Raw genomic sequence first — 23,318 nt, forward strand, 5'->3', positions numbered from 1 at the left:
GCGTTTTTCATGTGTTGATGTACATAGGGCAGCCTATTTACTTGAATATACAAAAATTAGTGTAGCGCTGAAAAATGAAACCAAATGAATGGAAACATCTGTGCATAAAACTGAAAAGGAGAACAACACAGTAGAGAACTAATGACAATGAATCACCAGCTCTAAGTGACAAAAAATATTATGAATATGAATCCACTACAACACAAAAGAAAATGCATTTAAAGATTAATACATAGAATACTAAGTGAAACACAATGTGAGTTCACAAATGATGAACCCCAAAGTCCAAACACATAAAAGAGAATCAGCTTCCAAATGAGGTGTTGACATATAATCCAAATAGACTGGTCAAATGCCTGTTTAAACTTCAAGGAATTCTCAGATAAAAGTTAACTCTTACCGGATATGATGGACACACATACCATACGGCAGAGAGTCAAACGAGCTCTGAACCCTTGGTTCCTGGTGCTTCAATGTAGTAAGGATGCCCCGCTAAATGGGATGATAGATCTTCTAACTCGAAAGCTTAAGACAGTTCAGCAATGAGGAGCCGACAGCCAAGTGGATCCAAGGGATGGTAGCATTTGTTGAGCAAACACGCTGCCGCTACCCAGTCTTGGGGTGCCATTAACATTTACTGGCAAGGCAAGCACAATGCGCGTTTTCAGCATGTTTTCTGAATGGTTTTGCACCCGATTGGAAATGCAGAGAGGTGAACAGGGCCTAAAAACTCAAATCAGGGAAGCCTATCCCACCCTCTTACTTTCTCCATTAGCTCATCTTGCACAGTCATTACCTTTTTTGTATCACTTGACACACCCTTTTAGATTGCAGAAATCTATGCGCCCCTGTGCCCCTTATGGACAGCCGCTGGGTGCTATTCATTTTTAATGACACCTCAAATGGTGCGGTTTTGCCATGAGCACTGAATGACAGAATCAATCGTGGCAAACTGCATCACGCAAAGCTCCTGCGCCATTTTGGGCGACAAGCTTCGCACAATACGGTTTGCTACGATTGCCGCATGATTCAGTACTGATTTATCTTTTCTACCCCTTTCCCCTCGGGAGAGGCCAACCCATGGACATCCTGTTCGACATCGGTGCTCAGAGAGGTAGGTGGGCTTGGAACTCTAGTGGTTATGGATCAGGTGCAGATTTTTTGGTTATTTTGGTTACAAATTTGCATGTTTAAACACCTGGATGGATGTCTTGATTGCAAACAATGCACCTGTGTTCAGATCCATAAATAAACAATGCTTGTCACTTGACAAACCCTTTTAGATTGCAGAAATCTATGCGCCCCTGTGCCCCTTATGGACAGCCGCTGGGTGCTATTCATTTTTAATGACACCTCAAATGGTGCGGTTTTGCCATGATCACTGAATGACAGAATCAATCGTGGCAAACTGCATCACGCAAAGCTCCTGCGCCATTTTGGGCGACAAGCTTCGCACAATACAGTTTGCTACGATTGCCGCATGATTCAGTACTGATTTATCTTTTCGATTTATTAGGAATTTTTAAAGTTATGTTGTATTTTTGTCTGCTAATATTGATTTTTGTGTATTTTTAGCGAAAATATTGTTTTGAAATTTTCTAAGGGGGGGGGGGGGGGGCGCCTGGAGTCCCCCTGATTTCTAACAGCAGCCCTGCCATCTCCCTTTACATTGTAAAGCACTACATAGACTGTTGGCTCTACAAAAAAAGACTTTATAATAATATTAATAACAAAAATAAGACTAGGTGGTGATAAGTTTCCCATTACAGATTCTTCAGCAGACAGAACCCAGCCATACAATGAATAGTAAAGTCTGATTTCGAGCAGGCAGGGCTGTAATCGGGGTATCAGATCCTCTGATCGGGGTATCAGAGGATCCTTCTGATGCGGAGAACAGTGTGACAGGTTGGGCGTGGCCGGGGCAGCCATCGACACGCCCTCCTCCCCTCTTAGCATGCAAGTCAGGCAGCGGCGTTCACAATGCGATCTCGGGCTCCTTTGTACTGCTGGCCGACTGTGATTCCAAGAGCAGCTCTGGGTTGCTAGGAGGTCATCATAAATCCCCATTTATAAAAGGCGAAGACAAAGCAGACATGACTGTGCTAAGGCTCAGCTCTGGAATAAATGTCCCCCTGGCATGCCTTGACCTCTGCACTGGTAACACGCTGCCCTGTGCCGGCCACTAACGGGTTACTAGCAGCTAATGATGCCACCTGTCATCTGCGGTACAGAGATGGCAATTATAATGTGCCTGCCTCGCCTCTGTCTGTCCCCGGGGGATTAACCTGCAGCAGCAGCTCAGTGGATGTGGGGAAGATCGGTGTGATCAGCCAGCAAGGACCCGACTCTACTACCTACCTACCTGGAGGACGGCTGGAGGATCTGGGGTATGTGTCCCCACTGTACAGTCATGAGCCTGACTGCTGATACCTAGGTAAGAGGAGAGCCAGCTTGTTCTACTGCCTGTCACTGATAGCATTTATTACATGTGACCACATTGCATATAGGGGTGTGATATATATATATATATATATATATATATATATATATATATATATATATATATATATATATACACGTGAGTACACCCCTCACATTTTTGTAAATGTTTTATTCTTTCTTTTCATGTGACAACACTGAAGAAATGACACTTTGCTACAATGTAAAGTAGTGAGTGTACCAATGGCGGCTGGTGCTGAAAACATTTTTTTTTTTTGGGGGGGGCACAAACAAACTGAAAAGTACTGAACCCCCCCCTCATCAATTGCAGCCTCACTGTGCCCATCATATGCAGCCACTTGGGCCCATCAAATGCAGCCCCTTGTGCCCATCATATGCAGCCCCTTGTGCCCATCATATGCAGCCCATTGTGCCCATCAAATGTAGCCACTTGTACCCATCACATGCAGCCACTGTGCCCACTGACCCCCCCCCTCCCCCAGTCGCAGGGCTTGTGTCTCTGGCAGCACCCCCCCTCCCCCGCGTGACATTTGTGGCACTTACCACGACCTGCGCTCCAGCGTGTCTCCGAGTCCTTCGCTCCTCTTCCTAAGCGCCAGGCATCCAATAGGGTGGCCTGGCGCTTTGGCCAATCAGGAAACAGGTCTGACACCCTGCCTCGTGATTGGCGGGGAGGAAGGTTAGTTTGAAAATAGCGAAAATTAATTTGCTATCATCACACAATTGGGTGGGATCAGGGCGCACTCTCTGCACACCGAGCCCACCCTATTTTGAAGCCTGTTAGAGCCTATGGCTCTAATCAGGTGCTTCAAAAAGTACTGCCCCCGCCATAGGAATCCATACGTCCGGCGTCCTGAAAGGGGCCAGGCGCATGGATGAGGGGGCAACGCCCGTGCGCCCACAGTGCACGGGCCGCCACTGGGGTGTACAGCTTGTATAACAGTGTAAATTTGCTGTTCCCTCAAAATAACTCAACACACAGCCATTAATGTCTAAACCGCTGGCAACACAAGTGAGTACACCCCTAAGTGAAAATGTCCAAATGTGTCACCATTATTTTCCAGCACTGCCTTAAAGTGGTTGTATACCCTCATTTGTCATTTTTACCTAGAGGTAAGCCTATTATAAGGCTTACCTCTAGGTAAAATTAATATCTCCCAAACCTGTACGGTTTAGGAGATATTCACTTTGCATGCAGCCGCTGACGTCCGCTGCGCATGCGCTGTGAATGCCCGGCTGAAGGTTCAGCAGACGCTGCCGAACTTTGCCGGGAAGAAGACTCCCACTCACAGCGCCGGAGCCGCGAACCCAGATGAAATGCAGAGGGCAAAATGTCAGCTCCCTCGGCGTGGGCCGGGCTGCGATACAGGGGCTTCGATCTATGTAAATATTTCATAACGAGCTAGTATGCGGTGCGTGGTGAGGCCTGTTCTGAGTGAAACCTGTCCTGGTTAACCGCTGTATGGTCCTGGCCACCATGCTGCAGCTCAGTTTCAGGGGCTTGGCAATCTTCTTACAGCCTAGGCCATCTTTATGTAGAGCAGGGTTGTCCAAACTTTCTTCAAAGAGGGCCAGATTTGATGAAGTGAACATGTATGAGGGCCGAACATTTTACCTGACATTCTTTGAACCATTAAAATTAAATGCAAATTTACTAATACACTGCCCAACAAGAATTCTCTTGCCTTTGTGGTTGTGTGTGGTGAAGAGTCTAAGGATGAACTCGGGCATGTTATTTGGATATACCACCATTCACCACTGCCATGATTGCAGCCTCACCATTGCCATAAATGCAGCCTCTGAATGCAGCCTCACCAATGCTATCAGTGCAGCCTGATCCATGCCCATCTGCAGCCTCGGAGGGGACAGGGAGGGGGCTGGACGAGCGCCAACAGATTACATACAGGAGAATCTCCTGTTTACTCAAAGTCCCGCCTCCTACGATGGACAGAACAGTCGTCCAATGCCAGCCCAGGAGACAGGACTTCCTATTACAGAGGCCACAGATTAAACAGGAGATTCTCCTGTATGCAATCTGACAGCACTCGTCTCGCCCTCTTCCTGTCCCCTCCAAGGAACGATAAATACGGTATATATCTTTTGTGGCCCCCCAACGAATCCACGGGCCCAGTGCGGCGATTCGTTGGGGGCCAAAAAAGATATATCTCTATCTCTATCTATCTCTAGATAGATATATAGATATATATATAATCTGTATCTCTCTCCAAATTACCAGTGGGGCCATATGAAACCGGAACACTGGCCGCAATTGGCCCATGGGCCAGACTTTGGACATGCCTGATGTAGAGGAACAATTCTTTTTTGCAGATCCTCAGAGAGTTCTTTGCCATGAGGTGCCATGTTGAACTTCCAGTGACCAGTATGAGGGAGTGAGAGCGATAACACCAAATTTAACACACCTGCTCCCCATTCACACCTGAGACCTTGTAACACTAACGAGTCACATGACACGGGGAGGGAAAATGGCTAACTGGGCCCAATTTGGACATTTTCACTTAGGGGTGTACTCACTTTTGTTGCCAGCGGTTTAGACATTAATGTCTGTGTGCTGATTTATTTTGAGGGGACAGCAAATTTACACTGTTATACAAGCCGTACACTCACTACTTCACATTTTAGCAAAGTGTCATTTCTTCAGTGTTGTCACATGAAAAGATGGAATACATTTTTTTTTTTTAAATCTGTGAGGGGTGTACACACTTTTGTGAGATACTGTTTGTATATATGTAAAGGTAATGACAACCATCATTTTCCCAAGCATGTTAAAATGATGTATAGTTCAGCAGCGACCAGTTCATAAGGGGCTCAGGGGTGCTGCCCCCCTGGTTTTGCATGCGGGACGCCAAACTCATAGCTTTCTATGAGGTTTTTTTTTTTTGTTTTTTGTTCCCAAGTAGATGGTTAGATCCTGAGGCTATAATTGGGTTGAAAAAGGTAGGTTAATTGGATCCTGTCTAAATTGGCTCCTGTATATGAATGTGAGTTAGGGACCTTAGATTGTAAGCTCCTTGAGGGTAGGGACTGATGTAAATGTACAATGTATATGTAAAAGCCCTGCGTAAATTGATGGCGCTATATAAGTACCTGAAATAAATAAATAATAAATAGGTTGGGCTTGCGGCGCAGTGCACCCACTTGTGACACTAGTGAATCAATATTCGCTATTGGTTTCCAGCTTCTCCTCCTGGCCAGACAGGGCCGGGAGGAGTTGCCGGGGAAGCCACATCGGTGGAGGGGCGAGTGTGGCCCGGGGGGGGGGGGGGGGGAGCGGTGGGTTTGTTTGCCCCCTCCACTCAAAAAAAGTTTTTTAGCACCAGCTGCCACTGGGATAAGTTTGCTGTTGGTTCTAAATTCTGTACTTTATTTTAGAGCTCCTTCCATCACATCCCTTAAAAGAGTTTGGGGTTTAAAAAAACAATCATATTCTCCTATGCAGCAGCAACATCCATCCGACCCTGCAGCTGTCCCCTGCCAACTCTACACCAAGAACTGAGAAATCAAACCCTGGTGATCGGGTCTGCCCTGAGCACAGAGCAATGACTGGCAAGCCTAGTACACACAGGCCAAATGAAGAGCGATATTGGCTGGTTCAATAAAAAACGTCCGACATTCGGCCAGTGTGTATGACTTCTGTCAGACGAGCATGCTGGAAAACCAGCAGCCAACAGTGGCTCTGACCACAGCTGTACACCACTGGGTTGAACTAAAAAAAATTGTGGTGTGTGTGTACTAGGGTTTAGTCATCAGCTCTCTGCTCTGCCTCTCCAGCGCTCACTGGGATGCTGGGTTGTGGAAGGGGCAGGAATGGCTGGCTCAGGCTTACAATGATGCGCTGAGAGGCTAAACCAGCTGCCACTCTGCCATCTGGGCGGATCCTGACATTATTGTCGGAATCCTGTAGAGCCTTGACCGGCTGAATGATGTCATCCGACAGCAGACTTTATCTCTCTGCCAGCTGAATAAGGGTGATAGGTGTGCAGAACTGAGTGCACTCCTGTGACCCACAGGAGAAGTATGGCCAAAAGAGCTGTGACCATACTTATCCTTTAACCACTTGCTTACGGGGCACTTATACCCCCTTCCTGCCCAGGCCAATTTTCAGCTTTCAGCGCTGTCACTCTTTGAATGACAATTGTGCAGGCATGCAACACTGTACCCATATAACATTTTTATAATTTTTTTCACACAAATAGAGCTTTCTTTTGGTAGTATTTAATCACTTCTGGGTTTTTTTATTTTTTGCTAAACCCAAAAAAAAGACCGAAAATTTTGAAAAAAAAAAAAAATAAAAAAAAAACAAATTTAAAAAAAAAACTGTTTTTCTGATTTTGTTATAGCAATTTCTCTCCTTCACTGATGTGCACTGATGAGGCGGCACTGATAAGACTGCACTGATGATGAGGCACTGATGAGTGGCACTGGTGGGCGCTGATGGCACTGATTTGCAGCACATTCAGGCACTAAGGGGACCGTTGTTCCTCTAATCAAAGCCGCATTTTTTCTTTTCTTCGCGCTGATAGCGTGAAGGGAAATAAAAACGATAACCGGCATCTGTTTATTTCCATGATCAGCTGTCATTGGCAGAGAGCTGATCACATGGTAAAGGGCCTACTGTGATTGGCCCTTTACCCGATCTATGATCAGCCGAGTCTCACGGACTCGGCGATCACAGAGCGTGCCGCCCACGTGCCTCAGGGGGCGCGCAGGAAGCGGGAGGACATCTATGGATGCCTGCCCGCAATTTAAGCCCATGCTGTAGCCATCTTTCGACTATAGCACGGACAGCAAGTGGTTAGGCTGCATTGAGCTGCATCACTAGTAGTAGTCACATTTCAATTAGACTTGTTCTGTAATGTTTAAAATGTTTTGTAGCCTATCCAAGCCACCTCTTCAAGAGGAACTTCACTCCCCCATCCTGATTTTTAATCCCCTTTACCTGTTAGGGTAGAATGTCCTTGAATCACATACTTAATTGTCCAATAAATCCAGTGTTGTCCTGCTGTAATCCACTGCCCAGGTGCCACCAGGGCCACCAAAAGAAATCATGGGGCTCCATACAGACTACGTAACAGGCCCCCTTGCACCCAGAGGAAAAGAAAAAGGTGGCATACTGTGGTGAACCGTGAGTACAGCAAAATTGTGCTAATAGTGAGAGGGGCTTAAAATTTGAGCCTACGTACAAAGTGCAGCGATCAGAAGTATGTAATGTACAGAGTACAAGGGTCAGCAGTGGGTAACACAGAGAGTGCAGGTGTGTGTAATATACAGTACATAGTGCAGGGGTCAGGGATATGTAATGTGCAGAGTGCAGGGATCCGGTCGGTGTATGTAAAGAGTGCGGTGCCAGAAGTATGCTGTATACATAGAGCAGAAGTCAGGTGTATGTAATGTGCAGAGTGCAAGGATCCAGTGTATATAATGTAAAGAGTGCAGGTGTCAGGAGCATGTCATGTACATAGAGCAGGGGTCAGATATATGTAATGTGCAGAGGGCAAGGGCCTGAAGTACACTATATTACCAAAAGTATTGGGACGCCTGCTGGGCCATCGTTAATATTGATTGGCCCCCCCCCCCCCCATACACTTTCGCTCTCCACCTGCTCTGAGACATACAATAAATAGCAACTAGACTTAAAATCAGATCAGGAAGCGATTGCGATTGGTTGCCAGAGGTTACAGTGTATTATTACCCTTACTGACTGGTTGCTACAGGTTACATCACGTATTACGGCTCACTGATTAGTTGCTAGATGTTACAGCACATGATTTCTGCTTGTTGATTGGTTGCTAGAGATTACTGTACAGTAAAACTGCTCACTGATTGGTTGCTAGAGGTTACAGCACATCATCTCCTCACTGCAGTGGGCATGATATACATATGAATGCCACCTTTATTTACATCTATGCAGCCAGATGTGTCTATTTAAATATGAATGCTGCTGCTATTTACATATGAATGCCGGTTATTTCCATGTAAACACAGGGTCTGCAGGTGAGCCATCTGTACACAACAATAGGGCAGAGCTGGGCAGCATTAGTAGCAGCACTTCACACTGAGATATCAGGACACAGCAAGGGTCTAAAACTTCAAGGGACAAGGGAATTTAAACTGGGATTGTTGGCAAGTATGAGGCAGCTGCTTTGGGCCCCACAACAATGACCTTTTGCCCTGCCTTAAAGACGGCCCTGGACGCCTGCCTTTACATGCACATAAACTTTAATGGCATCCCAGGGTTAGTGTAGGGGTCAGTGTAGTGGTCAGTTAGGTCAGTGTGTGTGTCAGGTAGGTCAGTGTAATGGTCAGGAAGATCAGTGTAGTGGTCAGTGTAGTAGTCAGGTAGGTCAGTGTATGTGTCAGGTAGGTGTAATGATCAGGTAGGTGTCAGTGTAATGCCCCGTACACACGGTCGGATTTTCCGACGGAAAATGTGTGATAGGACCTTGTTGTCGGAAATTCCGACCGTGTGTAGGCTCCATCACACATTTTCCATCGGATTTTCCGACACACAAAGTTTGAGCGCAGGATATAAAATTTTCCGACAACAAAATCCGTTGTCGGAAATTCCGATCGTGTGTACACAAATCCGACGGACAAAGTGCCACGCATGCTCAGAATAAATAAAGAGATGAAAGCTATTGGCCACTGCCCCGTTTATAGTCCAGACGTACGTGTTTTACGTCACCACGTTCAGAACGATCGGATTTTCCGACAACTTTGTGTGACCGTGTGTATGCAAGACAAGTTTGAGCCAACATCCGTCAGAAAAAATCCTAGGATTTTGTTGTCGGAATGTCCGAACAAAGTCCGACCGTGTGTACGGGACGTTAGTGTCAGGTAGGTTAGTGTAATGATCAGGTAAGTCACATGTGTTGCATGTAATATAGGCAGGGCAAAGGGGGTGGAGTCAGGGGCAGAGCCAATGGGGGGGGGGGGCGGCAAAATGAGGTTTCGCCTAGGGTGTCAAAAATCCTTGCACCAGCCCTGGTTAAACCAAGCAGTCGTTATCTTGTGTGTGACACCAAAACACTCACAAAAATAAGGATCATGCAGCCATAGGGGTTCCAACCACTGACCACAATGCAGCTAAAAGATTGGTATTCTGATAGGCCAATTTACGGGTCAAAATTTAGGTAAAACGTGTATAATGCATATGATTATACATGTTTGTTTGTGTGGGTATATATACTGTAGCTCAAATTGCTGAAAAATTAATGCTGGTTCTGGAATAAGGTGTCAGAACACATAGTACATTGCAGTTTGTTGTGTATAGGGCTGCGTAGCTGCAGACCGACCAGGATACCCACACTGACCTGTGTCCACAGCCAAAAGCAACTACCACTGCCAAGTGAGCATCAGAACTGCATCAGTGGAGGAAGATGGCCTGGTCTGATGAATCGCGTTTTCTTTTACGTCATGTGGATGGCTGGGTACATGTGCATCCTGTACCTGGGAAAGAGCCGGCACCAGGATGCAGTATGGGAAGAGGTATAGCTGAACAAACAAACTGCCCCCTCCCTAGCACAAAAAAACCCCACAAAACAAGCATAACCTGTCACCCCACAAGTTGTCCTGTTAGAACAGGCCATAGCTTCAGAAAGCAGACCTAAGTCTGTTCAAAAGTCCACCCAGATATACAATATAATTAGTGTGTTAAAAATAAATATAGAAAATATGCCAAATATATTAAAAAAAAAAAAATGCATTTTTGTAAATTAGCCGTTCATCACTGCACTATGTTCTATAGCAAAAAGTTAAAGTGGTTGTAAAGGTACATTTTTTACCTTAAAGAGGACCCCCCCCATAAAAAAATTGAAAGTCAGCAGCTACAAATATTGAAGCTGCTGACTTTTAATATTATGACACTTAGCTGTCCAGGATTCCCACCCCAGCCGATTTTCAGCATCTCTTCTCAGGTGCAGACACTCCCTTTCATGGTAAAGGATACTGGCAGTGAAGCCTTTCGGCTTCACAGCCGGTTCACTACTGCGCATGCGCAAAGCGCTCTGTGCTTTCTAACTGGCCCGGTGGAGGAAGGAGGAGGGCTGAACTCAAAAAGAGGTACCCCCCCCCTCCGAAAACCGCCAAATGTGGCACCGGAGGGGGGGAACAGATAAGTGGAGGTTCCACTTTTGGGTGGAACGCCACTTTAATGCAGGAAATGTCCCAGTATTTGTATTGCTCCCTCATCTGCCTGTATACTTACCTGAATCCTATCTCGATCCAGCACTGTGCCTGTCCGTAGTGGCTATCTCCTCTCTCTCTGCTCACAGAGGCAGCAATGGGAGCCATTGGCTCCTGCTGCAGTCAATCAATTCCTGGGAACAGGGGGTGGGGCTGAGCCACACTGTGTGGGCCAATAGATGCACACAGCCCAGTTCCGTATCAAGCCAGCAGGTGGGGGACGCACAAAGAAAAGTAGGAGCCGGAGCACTGGTGGGGGACCCCAGAAGAGGTGGTTTTGGGGCCGCTCTGTGCAATAGAAGCAGGTAAGCATAATATGTTTATTATTTTACCACAAAAAGCTTTTACAACTATTTTAAAGTGGAAAAAAAATTGAGAACTATTTACTATTTTGACTCATATAACTGTAATTAACTCCAGTGGGAAAAGGTCATATTTTACTTATCTGTAGTCTCATGTCATTGCACTTGTGGAAAGTGAGTGTTAAGTGGGTTTGTTTGCCTACAATTGTGTCCTAGTGTTGTTATAACTCCCGGTGTTGTTTTTAGAAATCTTGCATCCCCCTTTCCCAGCATTTCGATATGAAACCTAAGGAAAGTATCTCGGTGAAGAAGATAAACTCTAAATGCAAGACGTTTCTAGAGATGGCAAAAGGTAACATCAAGCTATCTGTAGATATCCAGGGGAACCACCAAGCACTTACAGTACCAGAGGGGGAGAGCCCATCTATAAGCTGTCTACTATTGTCACTCTTCTAAAGAAGAATATTTTGAATATTTGTCATCTTTCTTAGATTGTGGCTGCATGATAATAAGATAGTAAGTTTATTTTGAATAACTCTAGCAGGGACAGATTCTTCATTCAAAGTGTATCTTCTATTATTCTCAGCCTCCACCAAATCTCCAAATTGTTTTTTGTTTTTTTTTTGCTGCTGTGAATTAGCTTCCTGATGGAGGATGGATACGTTCTTTCTCCATGGTCCCACTGTATGTAGGAATGTAGCCAACCTCTCTAGCTCGCTTCTGAGATGGACTAGGGACTATGGGATGTGTAGCCAGCAGTGTACAATGCCTTGCAAAAGTATTCACCCCCTTGGCTTTAAACCCATTTTGTTACATTACAGCCTTTTGTTTAATGTTTTTTAATCTGAATTTTATGTGATGGATCAGACCACAATAGTCTAAGTTGGTGAAGTAAACTTAGAAACATATATACCTAAAACTATTTTTCAGAAATAAACTGTTAATTGGCATGTGCGTATGTATTCACCCCCTTTGTTATGAAGCCCATAAAAAGCTCTGGTGCAATCAGTTACCTTCAAAAGTCACATAATTCGTGAAATGATGTCCACTTGTGTGCAATCTAAGTGTCACATGATCTGTCATTACATATACACACCTTTTTGAAAGGCCCCAGAGCCTGCAACACCTAAGCAAGAGGCACCACTAACCAAACACCGCCATGAAAACCAAGGAACTCTCCAAACAAGTAAGAGACAATGTTGTTGAGAAGTACAAGTCAGGGTTGGGTTATAAAAAAAAATATCCAGATCTTTGATGATCCCTAGAAGCACCATCAAATCTATCATAACCAAATGAAAAGAACATGGCACAACAGCAAACCTGCCAAGAGACGGCCGCACACCAAAACTCATGGACAGGGCAAGGAGGGCATTAATGAGAGAGGCAGCACAGAGACCTAAGGTAAGCCTGGAGAAGCTGCAGAGTTCCACAGCAGAGACTGGAGTATCTGTACATAGGACGACAATAAGCCATACACTCCATAGAGTTGGGCTTTATGGCACAGTGGCCAGAAGAAAGCCATTACTTTCAGCAAAAAACAAAATGCCACATTTTGAGTTTGAGAAAAGGCATGTGGGAGACTCCCAAAATGTATGGAGGAAGGTGCTCTGGTCTGATGACACTAAAATGTAACTTTTTGGCTATCAAAGAAAACGCTATGTCTGGCGCAAACCCAACACATCACCCAAAGATCACCATCCCCACAGTGAAACGTGGTGGTGGCTGCATCATGCTGTGGGGATGTTTTTCAGCAGTCGGGACTGGGAAACTGGTCAGAGTTGAGGGAAAGATGGATGGTGCTAAATACAGGGATATTCTTGAGCAAAACCTGTACCACTCTGTGTGTGATTTGAGGCTAGGACGGAGGCTCACCTTCCAGCAGGACAATGACCCCAAACACACTGCTAAAGCAACACTTGAATGGTTTAAGGGGAAACATGTAAATGTGTTGGAATGGCCTAGTCAAGGCCCAGACCTCAATCCAATAGAAAATCTGTGGTCAGACTTAAAGATTGCTGTTCACAAGCGCAAACCATTCAACTTTAAGGAGCTGAAGCAGTTTTGCCAGGAGGAATGGGCAAAAATCCCAGTGGTAAGGTGTGGCAAGCTCATAGAGACTTAACCAAAGCGACTTGGAGCTGTGTTAGCTGCAAAAGGTGGCTCTACATAGTACTGACTTTAGGGGGATGAATAGTTATGCACGTTGACTTTTTCTGTTATTTTGTCCTATTCGTTGTTTGCTTCACAATAAAAAAAAAAACATCTTCAAAGTAGTGGGCATGTTCTGTAAATTAAATGATGCAAATCCTCAAACAATCCATGTTAATTCCAGGTTGTGAGACAACAAAACACCAAAAATGCCAAGGGGGGTGAATACATTTGCAAGGCACTGTACATGACCACAACGACTGGTTACCTATAATAACATCATTCAAATGTTTTTGATAATTACATACTTTTTCAGTATTCTATGGAATGAGGTAAAACTGACTAGAAGCAAAGAAATTAATGTTTATGATACCATACATGCTTCAACCCAGTGGATCAGAGTAAAATATGTGGGAACTTTCTATACCATATGATTTCTGAATAAAAGAAGATTTACATTTTTGCACAGTGTGCACAGCCTTAGTGAGGGGGTTTCAAGCAGAGCTGATGCAAGAGCACATTACGTGAGGCCACAGACAGGAGAGGGCAGAGAGAGTAGATCACAGATATGATTGGGGTATAGTGGATACGAGTAGGTGCACCAAGGCATATATGAACTGCTGTGCTTCTCGCTGGTGGGCAGAAAGTATAGCTTTTTATACCAAGGGCAGCTCCTGAAGTACATAGGGCAGTGCTATGGAAGGGTCAGGGCTTGGCACTAATAGAGCTCTGTCTTTTTAATGAAATGTCAGGAGCCTGCCATCATTATGGTGGATATAGAAGTTATTTAGAGTGTTGCTCACTTGAATGAATTGTGGTAGGACATGTTATGCATGTCCCCTTGTCTGCTGCAACCTCATATAATAAAATTCTGGGTCAAAGGACCCATTGTTATTATACCTGAGGTGAAACAGAAGAGTGGCATCAGTTGAGGTGATAAGGGATAGATGGGAATCACTGAGAACCTTTGGAAAGTTTAAAGCGAAAGGTAGAGAATAGGGATACATTTGGCAGAAGGAACATAGGGTGCAAAACGGGGATGCATTTGGCAGAAGAAAAAGAAGGTACAGACACATTTGGCAGAAGATACACAGAGTTCATTGGAGCGATACCATTGGAAGAAAAAGCAGACACAGAAGAGGAAGTACTGTGAACGTTGAGGAGAGAGCAGAACAGCTACAAAAGCGGAGAGCTATTGAGGTGGGGAGAATGAGAGAGAAAATGATTGATAATGAATAGATCAGAGAATGGGAAGGGCAAAATGAGACTCCTGAGGTGGAGAAGAATTCCCCAGGGAAACATGGCTGAAGATCAGAGAAGGGCGGGGGAGGGGATTAGTGGACAGACAGGAGAATGGAGCTGGGAGGAGCCCAATACTGAGGATGGAAACTGAAGGGGAAAGAAGGACCACACATGAGGAGAGAACACTTCTGATTATAACTGAGAAGGGGGAGGTAATTCAAGATCCATGTGAGTGGGAGGCTGAATAATTGCAACAACCCTCCAGTACTGATGAGAGGAAGCAGGAAATCCCCTTCACTCATTACCTTTATACAGGATACAGTTGAAGTCAAGGCATCATAATAAAGATATACAGTGCCTTGAAAAAGTATTCGTAACCCTTGAAATTTTCCACATTTTGTCATGTTACAACCAAAAACATAACTGTATTTTATTAGGATTTTATGTGATAGACCAACACAAAGTGGCACATAATTATGAAGTGGAAGGAAAATGATAAATGGTTTTCTATATAAAAAATCAGGTCTCATCTTCTATTCTGTAACCTGCATCTATGGAACTGAAATCAGGAATCAGATTGATGTGGGTAAATGTTTTGCAGTTCTTTGCTCCAGTTTTCATAAAGTGTACACTCAGATGTGTATTTGAATTTACACTGGTAGTATTTCATAGCATATTCTGTAACAGAAAAGCACACTTATTTGGCAGAACAAGGAAGAACTAATAAAATGGTAGAGCAATAGATGTGCGTGTGACAGTTTAGTCATTTTTTTTTTTTTCATAATAACTAAAAAAAAAACAACCTAGAGACTGAGGCCTTATACTGAAATTACAATATACATTTAAATGTCATGTTTAATATTCAGCTTGTTTTGAATTCTTTCACATTTTCTATATAACAGATCTGGAATAAACAATGGCAATTTCATTATAGCTTTCCAAAGTGGCAAAACAAGGTGCTTTTTAATTTGATCTAATAGTAATGGTAATGTCTCAGTGAGAAAATTAACAAAATTGTTTTAAACATCAAGTCATATTTATTTTAGAGTAAAAAAAGCATCATTATAAATAATGTTACATTATGCAACATTTATATATCGATAAATTAATATTACATAGTTGATGCTAGAAAGTCAGTACTTGTCTGTTAACTGGAGTTCTAGGGTGGTATAGCAGGTGTTTAATGGAAGCCTGGGAACCCCATTTGACAGATCTTGCCCTTGGTGACTTTACTCTTTTAGCTTTTTTATTTTATGCTGGCTCATATTCTCTCTCTCTCTTTTTTTTTTTTTTTTTTTCTTTTTTTGTATTGCCTCTTGCAGAATAGGCCCAATCTCTTGCAGAGATGTTTCTACGACTGCGTAGTCTTATCCTCTACACATTATCCTTGTCTGTTTTTTGGCTTTTCATCTACTTTAACAAAGAAACAAAATCAACGTTAAAGTCTGTTTCCCCTGACAAAAGAGAAGCACAAAGGCAAGAATTTATCTTCTGGGCTCCTGCAAAGACGAAACCCATCCAGTGTTATCCAGATCTATCTACTCTCAACTACTCTTCTTCCTTCCCAGAACCTCATCGCTTGTTCTTAATGTACAAACACTGTCGAAACTTTTCAACACTGCTCAACCCCAAGGAATGTGAGAAAGATACTTTCTTATTGTTGGCCATTAAATCTCTTCCAATCAATATAGACAGACGGATTGCCATAAGAAATACCTGGGGGAAAAGGCAAGATTTTCACAACCATAAAATTAAGCTGGTGTTTTTGCTTGGAAAGACAGAATCCAGTATACCAGCTCAGTCACTTGACCAGTTGCTTTCTTATGAACACAAGGAGTTTAATGACATTGTCCAGTGGGATTTTATTGACCATTTTTTTAACCTCACACTAAAGGAGCTCCATTTTTTGAGGTGGTTCACGAATAGCTGTTCACATGCCAGGTTTGTCCTGAAGGGTGATGATGATGTCTTCATTAATACATACAACATTTTGGAGTTTCTTGATGAAATGGATCCTGAGAGTGAACTTTTTGTTGGGGATGTAATCAGCAAGGCCATCCCTATCAGGAACACAAAAGTGAAATATTTTATTCCACATGAAATGTACAATGGGAGTCACTACCCTTTATATGCAGGTGGAGGTGGCTATGTAATGTCCAGAAAGACTACTCAACACCTTCTCGGCATAGCTGAAACAATGGAACTGTTTCCCATTGATGATGTGTTTGTTGGGATGTGCCTTGAAAAAATGAATGTAACACCACAGTTTCATGCAGGGTTTAAAACTTTTGGCATCCGTAAACCAGTCAACCCATTTGATCCGTGTTTGTATAAAGGGCTCATGATAGTGCACAAGCTGAACCCTACTGAGACATGGATTATGTGGTCTTTGGTGAATGACAGAGGAATGCAATGTGCACAGTCAAAGAGAACTCTATAATTACATGCAAATGTATATTTTCTTTTAAAATGGGTAATGGGTTGGGCAAGAAAAAGAACAAATGCCTTCTAAATATCTACAGCATTTTAAATTAAATTTGCCAGGATTGCATAGGCAACAGGCAGACAACAGAGAGGGGTAATTGGAGAAGTAAATTATATGTAGCCAATTAACCACTTCAGCCCCAGAAGAATTTACCCCCTTCCTGACCCGAGCACTTTTTGCGATTCGGCACTGCGTCAATTTAACTGACAATTGCGCGGTCGTGCGACGTGGCTCCCAAACAAACTTGACATCCTTTTTTTCCCACAAATAGAGCTTTCTTTTGGTGGTATTTGATCACCTCTGCGGTTTTTATTTTTTGCGCTATAAACAAAAAATTGCGACAATTTTGAAAAAAAATGCATTATTTTTTACTTTTTGCTATAATAAATATCCCCAAAAAATATTTAAGAAAACATTTTTTTCCTTCAGTTTAGGCCGATACGTATTCTTCTACATATTTTTGGTAAAAAAAAATCTCAATAAGCGTTTATTGATTGGTTTGCGCAAAAGTTATAGCGTCTACAAAATAGGGGATAGTTTTATGACATTTTTATTATTAAATTTTTTTTTTTACTAGTAATGGCGGCGATTTTTATTGTGACTGCGACATTATGGTGGACACATTGGACATTTTTTACACATTTTTGGGACCATTGTCATTTATACAGCAATCAGTGCTATACAAATGCACTGATTCCTGTGTAAATGACACTGGCAGTGAAGGGGTTAACCACTAGGGGGCTAGCGAGGGGTTATGTATGTCCTGGGGAGTGTTACTAACTGTGGGGGGGGGCATGGCTACGTGTGACATGTCACTGATCTCTGTACCCGATCACAGGGAGCAGAGATCAGTGACACTGTCACTAGGCAGAACGGGGAGATGCTTGTTTACAATAGCATCTCCCTGTTCGTCCTCTCCATGAGGCGCTCGCGGGTATCCCCACGGCGATCGAGTCCGCGGGACCCGCGACCCGACTCACGGAGCTCCCGGCCAGCACGCCCGCAATGGCAAGGCAGCAAATTCAAAGGGACGTATAGGTACGCCCATTTGCCCAGCTGTGCCATTCTGCCGACATACATCGGCGTGCGCCGGTCGGGAACCGGTTAACAAACCAGTTAAACTAGTGGCCATAACCACATATTTTGACATATGGTGGACTTTATGGCAGATCAACCATGTGGATGGCATTTAGTTAAACCTTACAAGAGAACATATCTGGTTTTGAGGGGTTTGGGGTTTGATTGTTCATTTCAAAACCATTGGATCCTTCATTAAATTTTTACCTTATTATAGTGTCAACCACCAACATGTTGTCAGATGAGCAAAACAAAAAAAAAAAAACCCACATGTGACAGCATTGTAGCATATCTCTTTTTCTACAAGTTTGAATCCATTAGTAAGTGTTTTGGTCCATTTTCTCTGAGGAGTTAAAAAGAAAAGTCCCTAGTGCCAAGACGACAATTACCAATTATGACTCCACCTGGAAATTTACTTTTTTGGCAGACGAGGCACCTGTCTGGCTAAAAGTCTAAAAACGCCCACATGTGGGTATCTGTTCACTTCCACGTGAGTTTTATTTGCCCACTAAAATGTGTTTTCAGCTTATACCTGTTCACCAAGGAGACAGTAATTGGACAGCAATGGAGATTTTTCAACCTGCTGCATCTTTACCATGTGATGATCGCTTAGTCTTTCTGATTGCTGGCATCCCATACACGAAAAGTCTAGCAGTCCTTGCCAGGCCAAAGTGCCTTTTAAAGAGTCTTTGAAAAATATATTTTAAAGGTTGCCAAAACACACCAGACTATCAGAGAGCTTGTAGAAGATCTTATTTGGGTGCCTAAAACAACTAGATTCTGCCTTTCATTTGCCAATACATTATGAAAGAATGCACAGGAGAATATGGTTGCAAAGGCAGTTCTTCACTCCGACATGCTGATGAATAAGACTTATTTAATTTTAACAGAGCTGCATTTAGTCAATGGAACTCTAATTGAATACAAGGACAGCCTAAGAATAATATTAATGTTGTGGCTATGTGAAATTCATTAACTATAGCATCATGTCAGCTGTAATCTTACCAAGGCTAAACCAGCTTCTTTCAGTCAAATAAAACATTCTTAGAAGTCCATATCTTGGTTTTTGGTAAAACCATTTTAATATTATCAACGTGAATAAAATTGAATCCATTTTTTAACAAATGTGAGTTTGCCTACTGACAATTCTCACCTACAGTCAAAAATTCATATTAAAAATAAACAAATGCAGTGCTGTGTGGTATATCACTCTCAGGTGAAAAAATATGTATAATTGCCGTGGGCAATGCGCAAATTAATGTTGGATCAACTTGAATTCCCAAACAAATAATATAAGTGGTAAAAAATATATAAATTAAATACTTGTTAAGCAAGTGCACAGTGAAAGAAATATAAAACAATTGAAGTAAAGATCAAAAATTCTTAATTTTAGCAAGTCCACAGTGAGGAAAAATAAAATTAAAATACACACACACACACACACAATCCAAACTTATTTTCAGCTAGTCCACAGTGAAAAAAAATGTGTGTGTGTGTGTGTGTGTGTGTGTGTGTGTGTGTATGTGTGTAAAATATATATATATATATATATATATATATATATATATATATATATATATATATATATATATATATATATATATATATATATATATTAGAATATAAGCAAGCAAGTTCCCAGTAGCTGAGTTAGACTTACTGGTAACTCCTTTTCTGAGAGTCTTCCAGGACAGCCATGAGACCTAAGGCTCCTCCTACCAGGACAGGAAACACGTTAACCCCCACCAGATAAAATGGCGGTCCTCCAGGCCTCATGTCAGTATTCTCGAGAACCGTGGGACGTCCCTGTAAAACATATGCATAATACACATAACTTCAAGACAAAGCCGGGTGGGAATGTGGCTGTCCTGGAAGACTCTCAGAAAAGGAGTTACCGGTAAGTCTAATTCAGCTTTTCTCTTCGCATCTTCCAGGACAGCCATGAGACAATGAGCCAGAACTTACCAGTCTAGGGAGAGACAACTGCCTGAAGGACCTTAAGACCAAATGCCTGCTCCTGAGCAGATAGGAGATCCAGGCGATAATGTTTAATGAAGGTCGAAAAACTGGACCATGTGGCAGCCCTGCAAATTTGTTCCGGTGAGGCTCCAGCCCCCTCAGCCCAAGACGCAGACAAGGCTCTTGTTGAGTGCACAGTGACAAAAGGAGGAGGAACTTCCCTAATTTTGTAAGTTTCAGAAGTAGCTTGCTTTATCCATCTAGCCAAGGTGGCTTTAGATGCACTCTTTCCCTTGTGTGCTCCTGAAAAGAGGACAAACGAGGCGTCTGTTTTTCTAAAGGTCTTGGTGACCTCAAGGTAGACGAGAAGAATTCTTCTCACGTCTAAAAACCTAAATTTTCTTTCTTGGTCGCCCTTTGGCAAACTACAAATGGTTCTCGGTACGATGTCCAGGGATCTGTGGAATGTACTGGCCACTTCAGGCAGAAATCCTGGATCAGTTTTCAAAACAACCCGATCCTCAAAAATTGTGAGGAAAGGCTCCTTCACTGATAGGGCCTGTAACTCACTTACCCTAGGAGCTGAGGTAATTGCCACAAGGAAAAATGTTTTAAGGTAAGTAACTTAACTGAAATATCCTCTATGGGCTCAAAAGGGAATTCTACCAGTGTTTGAAGCACCAGGGACAGGTCCCAGGTTGGAAAACTTCTAACCACTACTGGCCTTGACCTAGAAATTGATTTAAAGAATCTAGCTATAGTGGGATTTTCCAAGAGAGAAAATTGGAGAAAAACACTGATAGCTGCCACCTGTACCTTTTTTAAAGTACTAACTGAACGACCTTTGTCGACACCCTCTTGAAAAAATTCCAAAATTGAAGGAACATCATGATTGAATCTTTGATTTTTCAGATAACCATGAGTTAAATTTCTTCCAGACCTTGGAATATATGGCTCTAGTGACTGGTTTTCTGCAATTTTACAAAGTTCTTGACTACTTTGTCAGAGAACCCCTGGGCCCTTAGTATCTTTTCTTCAGATACCAGACTGTCAAGCTTTAGGAAACCACCTGTGGGTGCGACACTGGATCCTGCGATAAGTCTTCTCTCTTCACAAAACGAAGTGGAGGCTCTGAGCCTGTAACAGGGAAAACCATGGCCTCTTGGGCCCAAAAGGGGCTATTAGGATAAAATCTTTTTTTTCTAGAAGAAACTTCCGGAGGACTTCTGGAATTAGCCTGATCGGCAGGAAGGCGTAACGGAGAACAAATAGCAATGGATTCGCCAGAGCATCGACCCCCAAAGATTGATACGCTGGGTTCAGAGAAAAGAACTTCTCGGTCTTGCGATTGTTCTGATCTGCGAACAGGTCCGCTTTGAGACATCCCCATCTGTCGGGGACCAATTGTCTCAACATACCCGGTAGTGGCTGAGATAATCTGCCAGGCTGTTTTGTGTCCCCCCCAGGTGCACTGCTGTAATTGAGACTAGATTCCCTTCTACCCATGATAAAATCTCCTGGGCGATAGACTGAAGTATCCAACTCCTCGTAACTCCCTGTTTGTTGAGGTACACAACAGTAGCGATATTGTCGGATAGAATCTGGAGATTGTGACCCCTTATTTCCATCTGAAATGCCTGCAAGGCTCTCTGAACCGCTAGAAGCTCTCTCTGATTCGATGAAGCTCATGCTTTCCTTGAGGACCATTCCCCCTGTGCCATTGTGTTGCTGACATGGGCTCCCTATCCCCAGGAACTCACATCCGCTGTGATCCTCTGGGATATAGGAATGGACCATGGTAGACCTCTTGTTAGGTGCAGGTGTGTCCTCCCACCACTACAAGCTTCTTTTTACCCTGGAGGGTAACAAGACCCTTGATTCCAGGGAACTTGCATCTCCATCCCAGATCCTTAGTAGAAACAGCTGTAATGGGCGTTGATGAAATCTTGCCCATGGCACTGCGAGAAAGCAAGAGGTCATCAGACCCACTGCTCTTGAAACCTCTCCCAGTGAGACCGACTGGTCTGTAAGGCTGACATTGTTTACATCATTCTTGAGAACTTCTCCTGCGGGAGAAAAACTTTTTGGTCTACTGAGAAAAATTCGTATCCCAGATATGTCACTTTCTGGGCCAATATTAAGGAAGACTTCTCTTTGTTTATTAACCAGCCTAAAAATTGAAGGATGTCCTGTACAGTCTGGAGATCCGCTAATAACTTTTGGTATGACTCCGCCACCACTAGGAGGTCATCCAGGTAAGGGATAATAGGTATCGCTTTTAACCTTAGCTGAGCCAGCACCTCCCCCAACACCTTTGTAAAAATGCATGGGGCTGAGGACAGATTGAAAGGGAAGGCTTGAAATTGAAAGTGCCGAATCTCTGTTCCCATCTTGACCGCTGGTCTCAAGAATCTTTGGAAGGCTGGATGAATAGGAATGTGCAGATAGGCATCTCTCAAATCCAAAGTGGCCATGAAGCAGTTTGGGTAAAGCAGGTTTTTGATTGAGAACACCACGTCTCCATACGAAAGTGCTTGTACCTGATCGAATGGTTTAGAGACCGGTGGTTCAGGATAAGCCAAAATTTTCCTGACGGCTTTCTGATGACAAATATATGGGAGTAAAATCCCTTGCCCTGATCCGACCGGGGAACCGGGATCAGGACCTTTTTGATCTATGAAGTCTCTAATTTGGAGACCCAGGCCCTCGCTTTTGGAGAGGGAAGGTGACCAATAATTGCTCTGGTGGCTGGCAAGAAAATTCCAGCCTGTACCCATTGGTCACTATGTCAAGGATGAATGAACTTGAGGTGACTGTTGCCCACTGTGGGAGAAAAGCCCTCAATCTTCCTCCCACTGGGAGGCACGAGTCGCTGTGGCTTTGCGGGTTGTTGAGCAGGGTTAAACAAGACTCCCCCTCTACATTTGCCCTGTCCAATGTTTTTTGGGCCCATTGTCCCTTTCTCTAGGACCTTGCTGCCTACTTTGGCCACGAAAAAACATTCTGGCAGTCGGCTTTTTCTTATTCCCTGGAAAGGCCTTTTTTCGGCCGTGCGTTCCAGCGCCTCTTGCAGACCTGGGCCAAAAAGACGATCGCCTGTTAAGAGAAGACCACATGGGCGCAACTTTGAGGCAGCATCGCCTGACCAGGTTTTAAGCCATAGGCTTCTTCTGGCCGAATTCACTAAGGCTGAGGTACTAGCTGTTATGCTTACCAACTCTGCGGAAGAATCAGCCAAAAACCCCACTGCACGAAAGAGGAGAGGGAAAGATTTCAGAATCTGTTCTGTTCTCTAGCGGTACCTGCCAACAAGTGTGTTTTGTATTTGTGTCAACCATACTTCTAAATTTCTGGCTACACAAGTGGAGGCCAGAGCTGTTTTAAGATTCCCAATGGCTGAATTCCAGGCTCTGTGAAGAAGGATATCTTCTCTTTTATCCATC

General features: G+C 43.5%; 1 protein-coding gene across 1 annotated transcript; it reads left to right on the forward strand.

Annotated features, from left to right (window-relative positions):
- The first annotated feature begins 1,906 nt into the window (after positions 1-1,906).
- On the forward strand, positions 1,907-19,417 carry B3GNT4 (UDP-GlcNAc:betaGal beta-1,3-N-acetylglucosaminyltransferase 4). The gene is made up of 2 exons (XM_073627012.1): positions 1,907-2,434; positions 15,677-19,417. Exon 2 carries the CDS (start codon positions 15,700-15,702, stop codon positions 16,792-16,794), a length of 1,095 nt encoding a protein of 364 aa, XP_073483113.1. The 5' UTR covers positions 1,907-2,434; positions 15,677-15,699; the 3' UTR covers positions 16,795-19,417.
- Positions 19,418-23,318: the final 3,901 nt, after the last annotated feature.

The sequence above is a fragment of the Aquarana catesbeiana genome, linkage group LG01 (genome assembly GCF_042186555.1).
Source record: "Aquarana catesbeiana isolate 2022-GZ linkage group LG01, ASM4218655v1, whole genome shotgun sequence".
In the NCBI taxonomy this organism is placed as follows: Eukaryota; Metazoa; Chordata; class Amphibia; order Anura; family Ranidae; genus Aquarana; species Aquarana catesbeiana.